Source organism: Perca flavescens, chromosome 4, assembly GCF_004354835.1.
Source record: "Perca flavescens isolate YP-PL-M2 chromosome 4, PFLA_1.0, whole genome shotgun sequence".
NCBI lineage: Eukaryota > Metazoa > Chordata > Actinopteri > Perciformes > Percidae > Perca > Perca flavescens.
The window spans coordinates 40460428-40476899 of NC_041334.1; the positions used below are offsets into that span (position 1 = coordinate 40460428).

Consider the following 16472-nt stretch of genomic DNA (forward strand, 5'->3'; position numbering starts at 1 on the left):
TTAAATCATCGTAAGGGGACAATGTTCCAAAGTGCTGCTGTGATGGGATTCTAATTTATTTCATTAGTCTTTACAACACCACCAACTGTCTAATGTCTCCCGGACCTCATCGGGGGTTATCGCTGGTTGAGATTTGCAACTACAAATCTATACAATAAATCCTGAGTTAAAAAATGGGGGTATGACGTTTATAACAACATGGGCATTTACCAGGAAGGGAAGGGTCTTATGTAACACAGTGTGAAGTTGCACTATGGGAAAAGTAGGAGCCAGTGTTTTTGGAGCTTGAACCGTACTGGGGAGAACTACGAATCAGGACAGCTCAGCCCTCCATCTTTATGGAAGTGCAACACTACATCGCTGAAATACACCTTCCATCTCTCTTATTCTAACTCTCGAACACTTTTAAGATCAAATTTGAATTGGAGGGTTAAAACTTGCCAAATACGCCCTCTACTGGCTTACTTTGAAGGACTTACTGCACTCCCCTCTTAGTAACTGATGAGAATTGTAAAGCATAGTGATAATACTATTTGTTACCATGAGTGATAATGTTTTTTTTTTTTTTTTTTTTTTTTTTTTTTTTATATTTATCTTTATTATTTATTATCTTTTTTTTTTCCTCGGCCTAAGGGTTTTGTTGTGGGTGGGATGGGGTTAACGGAAAGATACTTTGCTATAATTGACATTGTAATTTTGCCTTGAATTTTGTGCATTGTATCTTCTCTAAAACAATAAAAACACTTGTTAAAAAAAAAAAAAAAAAAAAAAAACTTGCCAAATACCAGGTGTCACACCATCCAGACTGAGCCCCCACCTAAATGGTTACATGCACTGGATTAGCCACAGCCTGCGTAGCAATACGTGTCGGTGTTCTCAACACTAATCAAGTGTTAGTGGAAGATTAGCAGACAGGAGCTCTGGGTGTTCTGATTTAGTAATAACCAGCCTTCCCCAGCAGGGGGCGGGACTGGCCCACTGAGAACAGACAGCTGCTCTCTGGCCCGACGCTCACTCAGCTGTCCAACAGGTGGAAACATGGCTCCTATTAAACTTCCCTCCGATGAATGTAATGTCTGTGGTGCATTTTGTTTGCCAAAAGTCAACGTGGGAAGAAAACGAGAGGCATAAGGGGCCTCTTGTTTTCTTCCCATCATAAAACGATAATAGGCTACATATTAATTTCAACATGGCTTCTGTAATAAAACAAAGCAGCTGATGACATGTCTATGACTAAGATAAGAGCGTGCCTTTGTGTGTGTGTGTGTGTGTGTGTGTGTGTGTGTGTGTGTGTGTGTGTGTGTAAGGTTTCACTGAAAACAACTAATTTACAAGGGAGTAACTATGGCGTTTTCTCACCACATCTCTTCTTCACTTTTGCCTAACAGAGGGGCAATTTTCTCATTCGGAGACAACTCCATCCCTCCCGTTTCCCCTGTTCGTCCTCCATTCTTTCTTCTCTGACTGTCAATCAACAAAGATCCCCCCTTCCTCCTCGGCTATCCTTCCCTCTCACCTCCATTTTCCTTTTTTCCCCTCTCCCACTCCCCTTTCAGTCTGTCAGGAGCACCAGTTCTCCCTCACTCCTCTCTCCCCCGTCGCTTTCCTCTCCTTCGCTGTAGGGAGGGCGTTCCCTCTCTCGCTCCCTCTCTCGCTCCCTCTCTCGCTCCCTCTCTCGCTCCCTGGGCAGGGAAGTAGGCGTAGCCTGGCCCTCGGCTCGACACAGCGCGGGGGGGACCTGCGGCAGGTAGTGCTCCAGTAACGCGTGGTGAAAGGGCATGGTCGACACCGAGACCGAGCCGGCGGCACCGCCTGGGTACTGGCCATCGCTGTGGGGGTAGTGGATCTGCTGGGGTTCTGTTTGACTGAAAAGACAGGAAGTGACACGCGTACAATCAGACTGTAGATGAATCAACTTCATGTGTTTCTACTGATACATCAGTTGGCTGATTTTCAGAGACATATATACTTTTCATATGATGGAGGTGGTGAGGATTATGTATAGTACACACTGGTTATTCTGAACCTTTATTAAAGTATTTATGGATAGAACTGGGTATCGTTGTAAATGATTCGATACCGGTACCGATACCTATACTTTGACTTTGATACCAGTTCCGGTATGTTTTGAGTATGTTTGGGACTCTCATGGCCTGAATATGAGGGCTAGTGTATCGAACCTGGAACAACCCAAACTAGAAAGTAAAGTCCCATGTCTGGAGGAGGGGGATAAAATCCCAAATGAAATCAAGTCCGCCCATCCTCTGGAAAGTTTTACATAACCGCTAAAAAAGAAAGCATGCGGAGTAAGTTAGTATAGTGAAAGATCCTTCTCTGGACACCGCTAAGCTTTGGTGTGCTTTCTGATTGTATGGTTTTTTCTTATGTCTATGACTGTATAGTAATGATGTTTTTATGTTTTCATTAGGTGCATCAGTGTAAAAAGGGGATATTAGTATTAGTAGCATATGAATGTCATCTCCGTTTCCTGTCTGCCTCCTATAGACTTCAGAACCGCAACGGAAACACGTTTTCCGCTGTGACTTTATTATGATCTCCTGATTCATTTTAGTACTGTACAGTATGCCCAAGTATGTACATTTGTATGTACTGTATTTTAATTTATGAAATCAAATCCTTTATTTTCCTAAAGACAAGGTTAGGTGAAGCATTTCTGCGAGTCCAAATGGCTGAGCTTCCAGTTGGGTTACTGAGAGCAGGTGTTGAGAAAACAACACAAACACAATCTGCTGCTTAAAATCATCCTCTCTGGGATTCTGGGTCAATTTTGGATAAATTCAGTAACTATGGCACCGTGTTTTGTTAAAAAACAAACAAAAAAATTCGCACCACTGGCCTTTTCTCCATAGCAATGGTGGCCGAGGCTCATGGGTATTGTAGTGTTTACACCCGTCAGCTATGCCAAACTGACGGACAAAACATGATTTTACCAAATAATTCAAACTGGGGGTCTTAACATAAATCTAGTTGATCGTTACACTACCTGGGAGAATCCAGAGCATAGAAATAAAATGGATAGAAAGGCTATTTCCATTCAAATCAACGTAGCAGAATGGTCAGAAAAGCAGTCGTTTTCATGTGTACCATTGCTATTAACGTATAAACTTCCGATAATAAGCCAACTTCTGGCAAGTCACGGGAGCTGAGGTTCTGCAGCGGAGTAGTCACGTTACGAGGCCGACAGCCAGCTGCTAAATGAGTCCGATTAACTTCAGCCACACAACGCACACTGCTATCGCCACGAGTGACGGCTTTATTTGGCTCGTTTTCTGCGAACAATGTGGTGAGGGTAACGGTAAGGTAGAGGTAGCAAGCTAACGTTAGCCAACTAACACCAGCTGGCTGGCTTGCTGGTTCTGCCGTGCTTTCAGCTGCATCGGTTACAGAGAATGAGCTGAACAGCGGCTGGGTCTAACGTTAGCAGTCCACTGACCCACTGTCGCTGGGTCTAACTGTCTGTCCTCACTCCCTGCAACTCCGAGAACATCTCCCCATCTGCGTCGGGCCACTCTCCCATATGCGCTCTCACGCCATCGAGCTGTGACACAGTTTACGGCCTTACTATGACAACTAACAATCGCCCTTTTGTTGTGTACCAATCACATTACTACGGGAAACAGTTCAATGGCCTTTCTCTCCATTTTATTTCTATGGTCCAGAGTTTCTGTAGCAAGTAGCATTGAGGGGATTGTGTCTTGAAAATATCCCAGTAACTCTGAAGAAAACGGGTTAGAATCAGGTGATCAGAAATTAAATCTAAGGTCATTGTCAAATTCTTCATATTGACCTTTCATGTTTCTCAAGAAAAGATGTGGTGAGTATTTTTGTGAGGCAAAGAAAAACATCACTAAAAGAGAAAAACACTCAAAAACCAACCGCTGTTAACAGTTCCAACCTCCAACTACTCCAGCTTCACTATTTGCAGGAGTTTGAGGGAATAATGGCGAGGGATGCTATTCATGGTCGAGGACAAACAGAAAAAAACAGCCCGGTACTCCATCAATACTCCACTTTTGTTTGTTTCTTCAAGAATAAAAGAAGAGCTTTGGGAGCTGCAGGAGCTGTATACAACATTTGGAGGTGCAGAGAAAATTCTTGTCAATAGAGCAAAGTGTTAGTGTTGTCTGCCAGGGACAAAGTCTCTCGCATTATCACACAGTTGGTCTTTGGTTCCTACCTATGTGTGTAGGTCGCTCTCTGCTCCTGCCGGCGGTTCTTCATCATGGCCTTGTACTCGCCTACCCTCAGCCTCCGTCCCTCCACGATGCAGGTCCGTTTGGGCCGAGGTTTGTACTTGTAGTCAGGGTAGCGCTCCAGATGCTGCCTGCTCAGCCTCGCTTGCTCTTCATAGTAAGGCTGCTTCTCCTGGTTGGACATGCCCTTCCACCTGGAGCCTGAAGACAAAGACACATCGGCACAAGGACGATGAGGGAGAGAGTTAATGCACGATGGAGAGGAGTTCATTCAGAGAAGTCTTCTAGCAGCAAGTCAGGGAGGGAAGAGAGCATGATTTAGAGCTTCATTTAGCTTAGAGTTAGCTTATTAGGAGTGTTTGGAATAGCTTTGGTCTTTTGTAAATTGAATTTAAATCTGATCTTAGTCGTCATATAATATTTGTTCAATTTTATTGGTTTCCTAGTGGCATCAATTTGAGTCCATCCTGGAACATTTCTCCACATTGTTTCCTGTCCATCCTAACTGTCCAATAAAGGCAAAATGCCAAAGCATAATCTCACAAAACATTGTCAAAAATATCAATGTCAGTAGATGCCTTTTAAAAAAACCGTATACTATGCAGGATTTTCCCCATAAAAAACAATGTGTAGACTCATTCAAAAGTAATTACTCTCAATCACAGAGACCCTGTCCTCTGCCTGTATCTTTTTATTATTTATGTTTGGGACATTTCTGGGTGTCAGCCTTTGGGTGCTGGGTGTGTAGCGCCCATGCATCCAAGAGAAAGCTACGAGAATGCTGGACCAAACGCAAATATAGCGGGGTGAACCGGCTAGTGGACAAAGCTTGTTCCAAAATGAGAGTGAATGCGGGGTTTGTCCCCCTGTACTTGTGTAAAGTACGTCGTAAAAGTCATTGTTAATGAACGATTTTCTGTCTGAGCAAAACATTCATCACGACTAAATGACCCGTAACGCTAACTCGGTAATACAGCACCATGAAGAAAAGACCTTTACGACAGCAGCTGTGGTAAAAACACCAAGCGGCTGCTAAAATGAACACAAACTGAAAGTTACAAATAGCCACTTTAAGTAGCATCTTATTAATCAAATTATGTATTTAATGTGTATTAAGTACATCAATGGTTTACATGACTGTGCGTTATTTGCATGCATGTTTGTATCCACGTCTGCATGTCTGTGTGTGTCCGTGTGAAGGTGGTTGCTCCCAACAACAAGCTCTCCACAATAAAATGGGATGTACATGTTTGGTCCAAGGAAAGGGATTCAGACCAGTATGTGTGTGTGTGTGTGTGTGTGTGTGTGTGTGTGTGTGTGTGTGTGTGTGTGTGTGTGTGTGTGTGTGTGTGTGTGTGTGTGTGTGTGTGTTTGTGTTTGTTTGTCTGTGGGACCAGCAGGTGGCTGTTCCTGCCCTCACCGAGCCAGCCAGCGTCTCAGAGTAGAGGCTCCGAGTGACCCCACCCCTACCCAGTGCTTGGCTCACCCAGGATCTTGCTGATGGAGGAGTTGTGCATGTCCGGGAAGGCCTGCAGGATCCTCCTGCGCTCGTCCTTGGCCCACACCATGAAGGCATTCATTGGTCTCTTGATGTGGCCCGAGGAGGGAGGGGGCCGGGCCTCAGGGTAGCTTCCTGGGACCGAGATGGGCAGGGCACCTACAGCAAAGAGGGCTACAGTAAGACGAGCACACCAAACTGCTGGGTTTGGAATATGTTACTCATTCCTTCTTTTAATTCCTTGGTATTCTTGTTTTTAACCTTCTGCTGGTTCTTAACCTTTACGTGTTGAAGGGAAAGTTCTTTTCACCCACAGACATCCTATTTATCATGCAGTTATGATTCACTTTCCCCACCCACATTCTCCATCCTGGGTGTGTACCGGAAACGTGTGCTCTAACACACTTCAAGAAGATGATATAATAGTCTGCTGAACGTGGAGGTGGTAGTGAAAGTAGTTTGGGATATGTAAATGTCAATTCAATATTCAAAGGGGGTGATATCAGTTATTTCTTTTTTTCATAATAACTAGTATAGTATACTGCCTTTGAAATATAAAGATGTTTTCAAACATCCAAGGAAGGGTTCAAATCAATGGCAAATGGACTTGGTTAAATAAAGGGCGTCACAGACGTGTTGGTCTCTGATCCGAGAGGGACTGAACCTGTAGGGAAGCCCAGCTAGTTATCCTCTGGGGGGGGTCAGTGTCCAAACGATGGATAGTGCTCCGTTGGCTAGTGCTCCTGGCTGCTGTAACGACGTCGTTGGAGGCACCGGAGGCTTCGTTCCAACAGCCAGGATTGGCCCATACAGGTTAAACAGCTGGGTTTCTGGGCGCCCGGTTAGCTCAGTCGGTAGAGCGGGTGCCCATATATAGAGGTTTAGTCCTTGACGCAGCGGGCCCGGGTTCAACTCTGACCTGTGGCCCTTTGCTGCATGTCATTCCCCCCTCTCTCTCCCCTTTCATTTATTCAGCTGTCCTGTCAATAAAGGCCTACAAATGCCCAAAACATTATCTTTAAAAAGCAGCTGGGTTTCCCTACAGTTTCAATCAGACCTGAAGAGGTCTCTGGGATCAGAGACCAAACGTCTTCGAAGCGCCCTTTAACCAAGTCCTGGTGCCCTTGATTTGAACCCTTCCTTGGAGGACTATGACCTGGATGACTGAAAACCTTCACAGCCATCTTGTTATTAAAGACATAATTATTCAATAGGAATGTAACCCTGCGTCAATATAAATGTTTAAAGATTACAACCGGTTGACATAAAAAACAATGACTCGCGATGTGATTTTGAAATGGCCTAAGGCGGAATCTAGGTTTGACTTATGACATCACGACATGGCCTTCGTTTATTTATTTGAAAAGAATTTATTTTATTTTTGTTTAGTTATTTTGAAGTGGGATTTGTTTTCAAAATCTAATTATTCATTTTTCATTTAATTTTTTGTATTTAGGATAAAATACAATTCCTGTTGTACTTTTCATAAGAGGACACAGTTCATATAAATTTGTCTTGCTTTTTGTGGTTGTTTTACGTCTCTTTTTCACATCACTTTGGGTCATTATTATCACCATATAACGTTGGAAAAGCTAGAGCGGACAATTAATAAATGACACTCAAAAAGTGTAAATAGACAAAACGTTGCTAAAGAAGCCCAACTACAATCATTAGATCTAAGTTAAGTATTTTAGTAACATTCATGTGGCTTATGTGCTGCGCTAAAAGGCTCATGTGCTGCCCCTAACCCGTATAATGGCACCTGACATTATTAAAGCGGCTGCTCCAGTGACACCTACCCTCAGAGTCACTGCTGAGGTGGTCCTCCCCCCGCTCGCAGTGAGAAATCCTCTCGCTGCGGGGAGAATCTTTATACTCCTGAAGACAAAGAAAAGACAAAGACAGATGAAGCCAGACACGCACTTAAGTCACACAAATATTCACACCCGAGCACAAAGAGACAATTTGAATTTCGACTGCAGTAAAAAGATGACCCAATGTGCAATGGGTGTGTTCAAGGCCCGCATGTGTTTCACAGAGTGCTATTTAAGGCAAAGAAGCTGCACGCTCATCATATCAGCTGCTGTTTAAATGCAGAGCTGTAAATGCAAAGGAAGGAAATTACAACGCTATGGAGGAGGAAGAATGGTGTTTATTGTTCGAGGGAGGAGAGGTGAAGGAGAAAAGGCAGAGTCGGGAATGTACCAACTCTGAATTTGCACAAACTATCACACCATCAGCGAATCTATCATCCATTCCCATGATGTAAAACATTATTTATCGCCGTTCGGTTGGAGTGTAATACCAAAATAGGTCAGTCACGGGTCTTGGTGTTAAAGCAGCAGCAGAGGCGAGATGGAGCAGGATAATGGAGGAGAGTCACCGAGTACAGTATTACTGTGGACAAAGAGGGAGGGCAGGTGGCTCACTCAATGCCACTCGGAGGCCTTTGTGGTATTGTGAGGCTGCAGCAGCTGTTGCTCCAGGACGAGGCTGAAACCAAAGCTTCAGCCACCTCAAAGAATGAAAACCAGGACCAGAATAGAAGACCATCAACAAAAAATAACAGCCTGGGTTTTTACCGTCGGGTTCCAGACAAAAGACATAACGTTGAAATGCTTTAATAGCACTTACAACCAACGAAAACTACACAGATGCAAGATTTTCTGAAAGCAGAATTTCCACTTTGCTTCACATTTGACTAGTCAAGTCATGTGTGCAATCGAAAGATTTTGTACTTTTTTACTGTAGCACATGACTGCACCCGCGAAAAGAAGAATAACAGCAGTTTGTCAGGGGATACTGACTACGCAGCCCCTTTTCAATTACTAATAATAGAAACAACAAACACATAACTCCTTTGTCTTTTTCATACACTGTTTACTTACCAGCATTTTCCAGAAGGCTACAGCTGGGATATTAAATCCTCAGGAGAAGCATGACTCCCTGTAACCCTAAACCTGACTCCGACCCCCGATTAGACCCCTAGATGTCACTCAGAGAAAGCGAGACTGACTTTGAGTGTTTCCTCATATCCAGTTTGTCCAGTAAGAGGGAATTTGTATTACAAACTCCAGGTAATTCCATTAAGGTTTGACAGATGTCTTTGTGTATAAACTGGCCTTTTCTGAACCATCACAAGAGGCTTTCAATTCTGTGAGTGGTTGGATGTGGAAGTAAGAATTTCAGATATCAAATACAGATTCTTGCTGGCTTCCCCTATCCATTAAAGTAATGGCTTTCTGTAATTCAGACACAGGTGTCCGTCATGGAAATGTATACCATGCCCCATGAGAATTCTCAAGTTTTAATGGCTGAAAGGTCAACTCTAGAGATATTTTGGTTACACTTTACTTGAAGGTATCTACAGAAGAGTGACATGACACGGTCATGAATGTGTCATAAACATTATAAACAAGTCGTAAACGTTTATGACTTAACGTTTCTGTCATTAAGTGTCATTCGGTTTGTCATGACAAGTTATGGTTAGAGTTAGAGTTATGGTTAGGGTTAGTTTTCATGTGTTCATGACTGTGTCATGTCACTCTTATGTAGATACCTTCAAGTAAAGTGTAACCAAAATATCTTTAGAGTTGACCTTGTAGGAAGGTCCTATGATGCATGTTTGTTTGCATGTTATAAGTAAATGTGCTAGTATTAAACGCTTCAGACAAATTTCATTTCAAACATTTTTGATATTTGCGTGAAAGAGTAAAAAAAAAATATATATATAATATATATATATATATATATATATATACACGAAGAGAAAGAGAGAGGTGAAAACCGCACAGAAGAAGATGTGAGAAGGCTCAGGTAACTGAGAGGGAAAGAGAGATATGCAATAACATGCATTTACATTCCCTCTGTACATGTGCTATCTTCCTGATGTAGCCTTAAGCTAATCGTATAGCATTTGACTCAGACTTGTGCCGTGTTAGAGTTGTTATGGAAATGTTATAGTCAGACCTAGTGAGATTGCCGGTGTGACTTTTATGTATTCTTTATCTTCAGACGTGAGACAACATGTGCCAACACATGCTGTATTCACATAACGAGGTGCCTGTCTGAAAGGGGCTCTGAAACCTTGGGACGGCCTGTGTGGACTGTACAGTTTGGACACCAGCTCACCATCTTTCCGCCACCATCTCTCTCCCTCTCTCTCTCTTTGTCCCTGTCCCTCTCTCGATCTCCGGTGCCGTGGCCCCTCAGGAGCTGCTGGGCATCGTGGATGGCCTGGGTGACTACATCTCCGTCTCCGAGGAAACCTAAAGACAACAACATGGGTCAAAGAGGAGGAGAAACCTAGCCTCTTTTTGTTTCTTCAGCATATTAAAAGTGATAACCAACACAGTTCCTGCTTTCAGTTTAACCACTGCCCATTTAGTTGCCAAGTGCTTGTTACTGAGGTGTGACTGTGATCTGAAATCATCTGTCAATCAAACAGCCTGGGTGGTAATATGTCTTCTTCTCTGGACTTGGAGTTTCTGGAAGGCTGCACTCTCTTATTTGTCGACTAATACACATTGGCTATTGGTGTTAATGCTTCTATTATCTATCTATATGACAATGTCACCCATTTCCAATTAAATCAAATTTAATTGAAGGACACCCTGTTACTGTGACCAACCAAAAACACAGAGGGGGTCTAATACCACAACTTTGATTTAAACATCTTAGAGGAGCCGTGGGAATGCAAACAGTTTTTTTTCTCCTTTTTTGGGATCAGAAATTCCCACTTTCTAGCACAGCAGTGCAACTGTCAGCGTAACTCACTGAGGGCAGATCGTGACGGGCTGTGGGACACTTCTCTCTGGAAATCTCTGGACCTGTAGGCCCCATGCAGCGCCAGGGATCCCAGGTTCTGTGGACTTGGTGTTTTCCCCAGCTCCAGCCCCTTTGGCTTGGAGGTCAGGTTCAGGGGCTGACTGGCTTCCTAAATACACAGTGAGAGCTGATGAGCAAGGGTGGGGCCACTTTTACACATTAAGATGTCACAGCAAACAGCAAGGATGTGCATGTATTCCGGTCCATGCACAGCAGATTTGGCATGTCTGAGCGCATCCGTCACACCTTTGTAGCGTCTCTTTTGTCTTCGTGTTCACCTCAGCCTTTATTACCTTTTGTTTATCTAAGCTGTGATGATGTATCTCTGCTTGAGAACCAGTCGTGCAAATACAGTTCACAAAGCATACACTCTAGGCACAATTACACACACACACACACACACACACACACACACACACACACACACACACACACACACACACACACACACACACACACACACACACACACACACACACACACACACCCCTATACCACACACATTAAATCTTTGAACAGAGGGTGTGGTGTGTTCAAAAAGCTTTTCAGCCTCCCAAATGTCAGAAAAGTACACACTGTGTTTAATCTGGAGTGGATCACTTTCTTTAACACACACACACACACACACACACACAATATACAGTAGGCCTATATATTAGATACACACAATGTACACTAACAAAGCCATAAGTCACTGTTGCATTTTGGATATATAATGTAGGTGTATGCATTAGAAATGTTTGAATGTAATTGACTTGGGAAATGAGTTCTATACATTGAGATGAAGAATGAAATGTCTGACAGACAATACATAAACCGTAGTAATATAGTACCTGTCGGAAGGATCCGCTGCTCCTCTTGACAGGGGGGGGCCGAGGGTTGGGCAGCAGCTGCATGTGATAGTCCACGGCTGTGGAAGGTGTAAAATCAATGTATGAAAAACATACACACTCAAATACCTGCGTTGTCACTGATTTTGATTGAAGATTTGCAATGGGTGACCGTTAGCACTCGCTAAAGCTAACCGTTAGGAAGTGGGAGTAAGCTAAGTGAAATGATGTCAGGGCCCCTCCTGCACTAACACACCCTAGTTTCTTGGTCGATTACACCCTAAAAGTAGACTTTTCTTACTTACAACACAATACAACAGTAAATGGCATGCCACATTGTTTCACTTTAGTTTCTTGTAATATACTCTATACTATGACTATTTAGTCAATTGTAACTTTGTACAGTCATTACTGCTAGTTCATCATGTTTATCATAAGTTGCTCTACATTGTATTTCTTATCTTCTAAAGGGAGTTCTTGTCAAGGTGCTTTGACTAAATCAGCTGTGTTAAAAACAGGAAGTGGCCAATCAGACTGTACTAATCTCCCGCCACATCATGGGGGTGATTGGTGTAACTATGGAAGGGTTCAAAACTAAACAAAGAAATAAGACATTACCAAAGAAAACATAACAACTATATAAATAAGCAAATACATGTTTTTAATGGATTCAAATGTTATTTCCTTTTTCAATGTATGAAATGTTATTTCCTGCTTCTTTTCACAAGTCATTTTTACTTTTTGCTATTTTCCCTAATGACTTTTTTATTTCATAATGCCACTTTTCAAAACTACTATTCTTTCAATTGAGACAATGTGATTGGCTGTTGCTTTGGTATGAATGAGTCACACAACTGGCTCTGTCCCATATTCAATATATTTCATTTGTATTTATTCAGAAAAAAATATTCATTTAATAATGTCTAATGTTTCAAATTTGAACCATTTACATGTTAGTTGTCATTCAATTGAACATACTTTTTTTTTTTTTTTTTTTTAAAGTAACAGCCGTTAATCCCATTTTGGAATAAAGAGTGTTTTATCATAGCATTAGTGATAGCGTCCATGTCTTTCAGATCTCTGGCTATAGCTGACCTCAGTCCTTTAACTAGGACACACACACACACACACACACACACACACACACACACACACACACACACACACACACACACACACACACACACACACACACACACACACACACACACACACACACACACACACACACACACACACACACACACACACACACACACACACACACACACACACACACACTTCATGAAAGCAAATGAATGGCTATGGTTTGAAAAGATAGAGAAGACAAGGTCACCCACTTGTGAAGGCAAGACTGCACAAAGCTGCGTCTTTCTGAGCTGTACCCTGGATGGCCTGCTAACTGTACAAGCATTATGTGTGTGCATTACGTGTGTGAAAGCTACCATCTACCATATTGTACATTTTGTACGTTGCAGCATGGACGGCCACAACAACAACTTTTAAGCACAAAGTTTCCGGCCTTGAATGCACCCAGTCACTGTCAGATATGTGTAATATTGATTCTGTCTTCACAACAAGTAATGTAAGAATAGGGTATGAAAGGACTGACCACCCCCCCTATGGTCCCAGCAGTAAAGGCCTGCTGGAGGAAAACCTTGGAGGTTTATCCAAATATCACAATGACAATAACAAAGACTCTAAAACATAGAATACAATATAGAACGTTTCTGAGCCCTTTATCAATCATAATGCTTATATTCTATGTTTCTAAACTGATAATGTAGCATTGTTAACCCTCGCATGGTCCTCCCGTAGGCCACGAACCTGCTGTCCTTCTGGGTCAAAATTGAAAATGAACTTTTTTCGGTGCTTTTGACTCTTTTTAAAAAGTTTTTGTTTTTTCCAACGCATTTTTAAAATTCATGGTCAATGAACCTAATTTAAATTACTTTATACCTTTATTATATTTCTCTATTTCCTTGGTTTGTTAGGGTTTTTATTTAATTTTGTTTACTTTTTTGTTATTTAGTTCTATATGCAGATATTGTTGTATTTATTGTATTTCTTTATTTCTTTTCATTTGTCATGAAAGGTTTTAATATTGTCTGATTAAATGTTGTTTTGGACCCCAGGAAGACTAGCTGGTCGTCCAGGCGTCAGCTATAATAAATACAAATGAAGTAATCGTTCATTTTACTTGCGAAGAATGTTATAATGGCTTCCATACAACGTACATCCATGCATCCATGTTATTTTGGGGCAATTTGGTTGAAAGAAACACATATTTCTGATATAAAAAAACTTTGAAAACGGGTTACACGGGTTAATAACGTTATGTTGACGGAACAAAAAAGGCGAAACTCAATCGCAAGGGCACAGTGCAGCACTTAGACCGAGTAAAGAGTTCATCTTGTTCATAGTCAAAGAAGATGAGCATATGAGGGAATTTTGGATTTAACTTAGCCAGACGAAGGTGAAGTCAATACGAAGACTAATGTTAGCCGAGTGGAGCAGCCACTCCTAGCAGCTAAGAACGAGCTCAAACACTTTATTTGAAGGGGTGTGCAAAAGACTGACACAACACAGTCCTTATTATCACATGACACCTGTCATGAACATGAAGGAGTCATTTTAACTGTTCATGACTGTGTGCGTCCTGTGCACGAGCTTAGGAGCATTGTACTAATGCTCTGTTAAAATAACAATGAAATGCTGCGTTATTGACTTTAGACCAGGTTTTTTTTGGTCAATGGCGCAATCACTTCCCGCTGCCTCAAGATAGCAATACTCCCAGAATGCACCTGAACACACCTCCCTGTAAGACCAGCAATGCACCTGAACACACCTCCCTGTAAGACCAGCGATGCACTTGAACACACCTCCCTGTAAGACCAGCACACCCATGGGCCACAGATGGGCGTAGGTGTATTTGCTGTTTAAACAACGTGTGCGCTGGACGGTCTTAAACTAGCAGAGACACTAGCTAGATAACATAACATCATAAATATGTCATGACAGTTATCAAACTTTCATAAACTATTTAGCTTTATGTTAACATTACATCAACCGGTCATTAAGAGGTTGGTTTTTACATCGGCTGTCATGAGAGCATTTGGGTCATGAATATTTTTCCTTAACCTCATGTAAAGTGAAACAATTTGGACCTGTCATAAAGTTTGATATCCTTATCAAATGCATATGTGACGGTTGACTTCATATAAAGCACATGTGTCAAACTCAAGGTCCGCTGGCGAAATCTGGCCCGTTGCAGATTTCCAGTGTGGCCCTTAGTGAAAATGCGTTTGACACCCCCGATATAAAGGGTTAGCGAACGAGCGGACCACTGAAGATACAGACAAAACCATCGGTGACTAACCTTCCTCAAATTCATCCATGAAACAAATGACATATTTCCATCACATTTTCCACAGTTTTTGTTTGTTTGGGGTTTGATTGTTTTTGTAATTACGTCATCTTGTTGCAGTGGCACACAACTGAAGAATGAGCACCACTGACAGTTTATCTCGATGGACCCAACTCCTAATATTTGAATAACAGTGGTGGATTCCCAGCCACGTTCATTTGCATTTTCTCTTGCCGATTTTCTGAAAATTTGGCGCACTACATTGGGATGAAAACCATGGAGACCATTTGGCTTAACTGCTAGTCGTGTTTTTATAGTCCTATTTAGTGGAGTAAAGACACGTGAATGAGCACACAGAGCCCTGGAGTAAAAGCCTGAATCTTGTACCCCATTTTCTAATCGAGGAATGTTTTGAATGGAGAATCGATTCTGAGTAGATTCTTTTTTTCATTTTGCCATTACAACAATAGATTTATGGTGTCATGTCCCAACTAGGCCTGTACAACATTTTTTTTTTTTTAAATCATCATCGTGATATCAACTGGCGCAACAAACACATAGCGAAAGGCACTCAGAGATTTTTTGTTAGTTGGAAGAAAGTGTCAGTAAAAAACTGGACTTTGAAATGCAACGGTCGTTCTTTTTTAGTTTTGCCTATAATATTTAATTAAATGTTCAATTTGTTCATTTCAATTGTTATAAATCTGACAAACAATTTGTAGTAACAAAATACTGAAAGCAGCAGAAATGCAGAACTGAGTTCCCTTTGATATCCATTTATTTATTATTTATTAAGTCGAGCTGGGCTATTATCTCCGCTCATAGCTGACAGGTCCTCAGCCGGCACACCAGCTGATGGCTCAGCTGATTCCCTCTTTTGATTGGATTTCCAAATAGCGCGCTCTATTTAAACTGCTTTTCCCAGCATACCTTGCTGCATCTCTGCTAGCACTTGCAGCCCACCTCCACCCCAGCTCCTCCTTTTAGTTTATCAGTGGGTTTTTTTGTGCTCCTTCCAGGCAGCACTGGTTATGGTTAGGGTTAGGGGTTAGGGTTAAGGTTAGGGTTAGGTGCCAGAGCCATTCTGCCAAATACAAATTGCAGATGAATTAATCTATTTTGACAAAGTGTCCCGACTGAAGTCATATTGTTATCGCAATATTTAACAACGGCCTTATGAGGAACTGTTAGACGTTAAATGACGTACTTTGGGAGTCCATCCTCCCAAATGCATAAAAACAAATGCATTCTGATAATGTATTCAGGTTACTCTGCAGAGTAAACTCTGGGTCTTTTGTTTGAATAAAGATCTTAGTTATAGCACCATCTCGGTCTCCTTGAAAAACCCTTGATCAGTATAATTGGCAACTATAAAAATCCAACACATTATCAAATTCTTCTCTTCTCAAGGCTGGAACCTGTTAGCTTTGATGACTGACCTGGCTTGCAGGGGATTGGTTGCAGCGGCAGGGCCATCTGGGGGTCAGAGGTGACGGAGAGGGACTGAGTGTTGTGGTGGAAAGCCGGGATCATCACGTAGGGCATGTTCACCTGCTGGGACAAGGCAGGACAAATACTCCTTACATAAAAGTTCTAGCCTCATTTGTCTCAAACACAGATTTCTGATCTCGACTACCATTTGAAGTCACTGTCCCATTATTAATGTGACTATTATCGCCACTGTTCATCACACCCCCAACCGGCCCGTCAGACACCGCCTACCAAGAGCCTGGGTC

General features: G+C 42.1%; 1 protein-coding gene across 2 annotated transcripts in view; it reads right to left on the bottom strand.

Moving 5' to 3' along the window:
- Positions 1 to 775: 775 nt before the first annotated feature.
- Positions 776 to 16472, bottom strand: part of sox13 (SRY-box transcription factor 13) — a 54350-nt gene continuing 38653 nt past the window's right edge. Inside the window, exons 7-14 of one of the 2 annotated variants that reach the window (XM_028575892.1) lie at positions 16176 to 16287; positions 11373 to 11449; positions 10489 to 10648; positions 9844 to 9980; positions 7512 to 7590; positions 5701 to 5871; positions 4199 to 4415; positions 776 to 1865 (exon numbers count right to left, since the gene is read on the bottom strand). In XM_028575892.1, the coding sequence (XP_028431693.1) occupies positions 1553 to 1865; positions 4199 to 4415; positions 5701 to 5871; positions 7512 to 7590; positions 9844 to 9980; positions 10489 to 10648; positions 11373 to 11449; positions 16176 to 16287 (1266 nt within the window). In that variant the 3' untranslated portion in view covers positions 776 to 1552. Of the gene's footprint in view, positions 1866 to 4198; positions 4416 to 5700; positions 5872 to 7511; positions 7591 to 9843; positions 9981 to 10488; positions 10649 to 11372; positions 11450 to 16175; positions 16291 to 16472 lie in introns of both variants that reach the window. The other variant, XM_028575890.1, reaches the window with a different exon arrangement.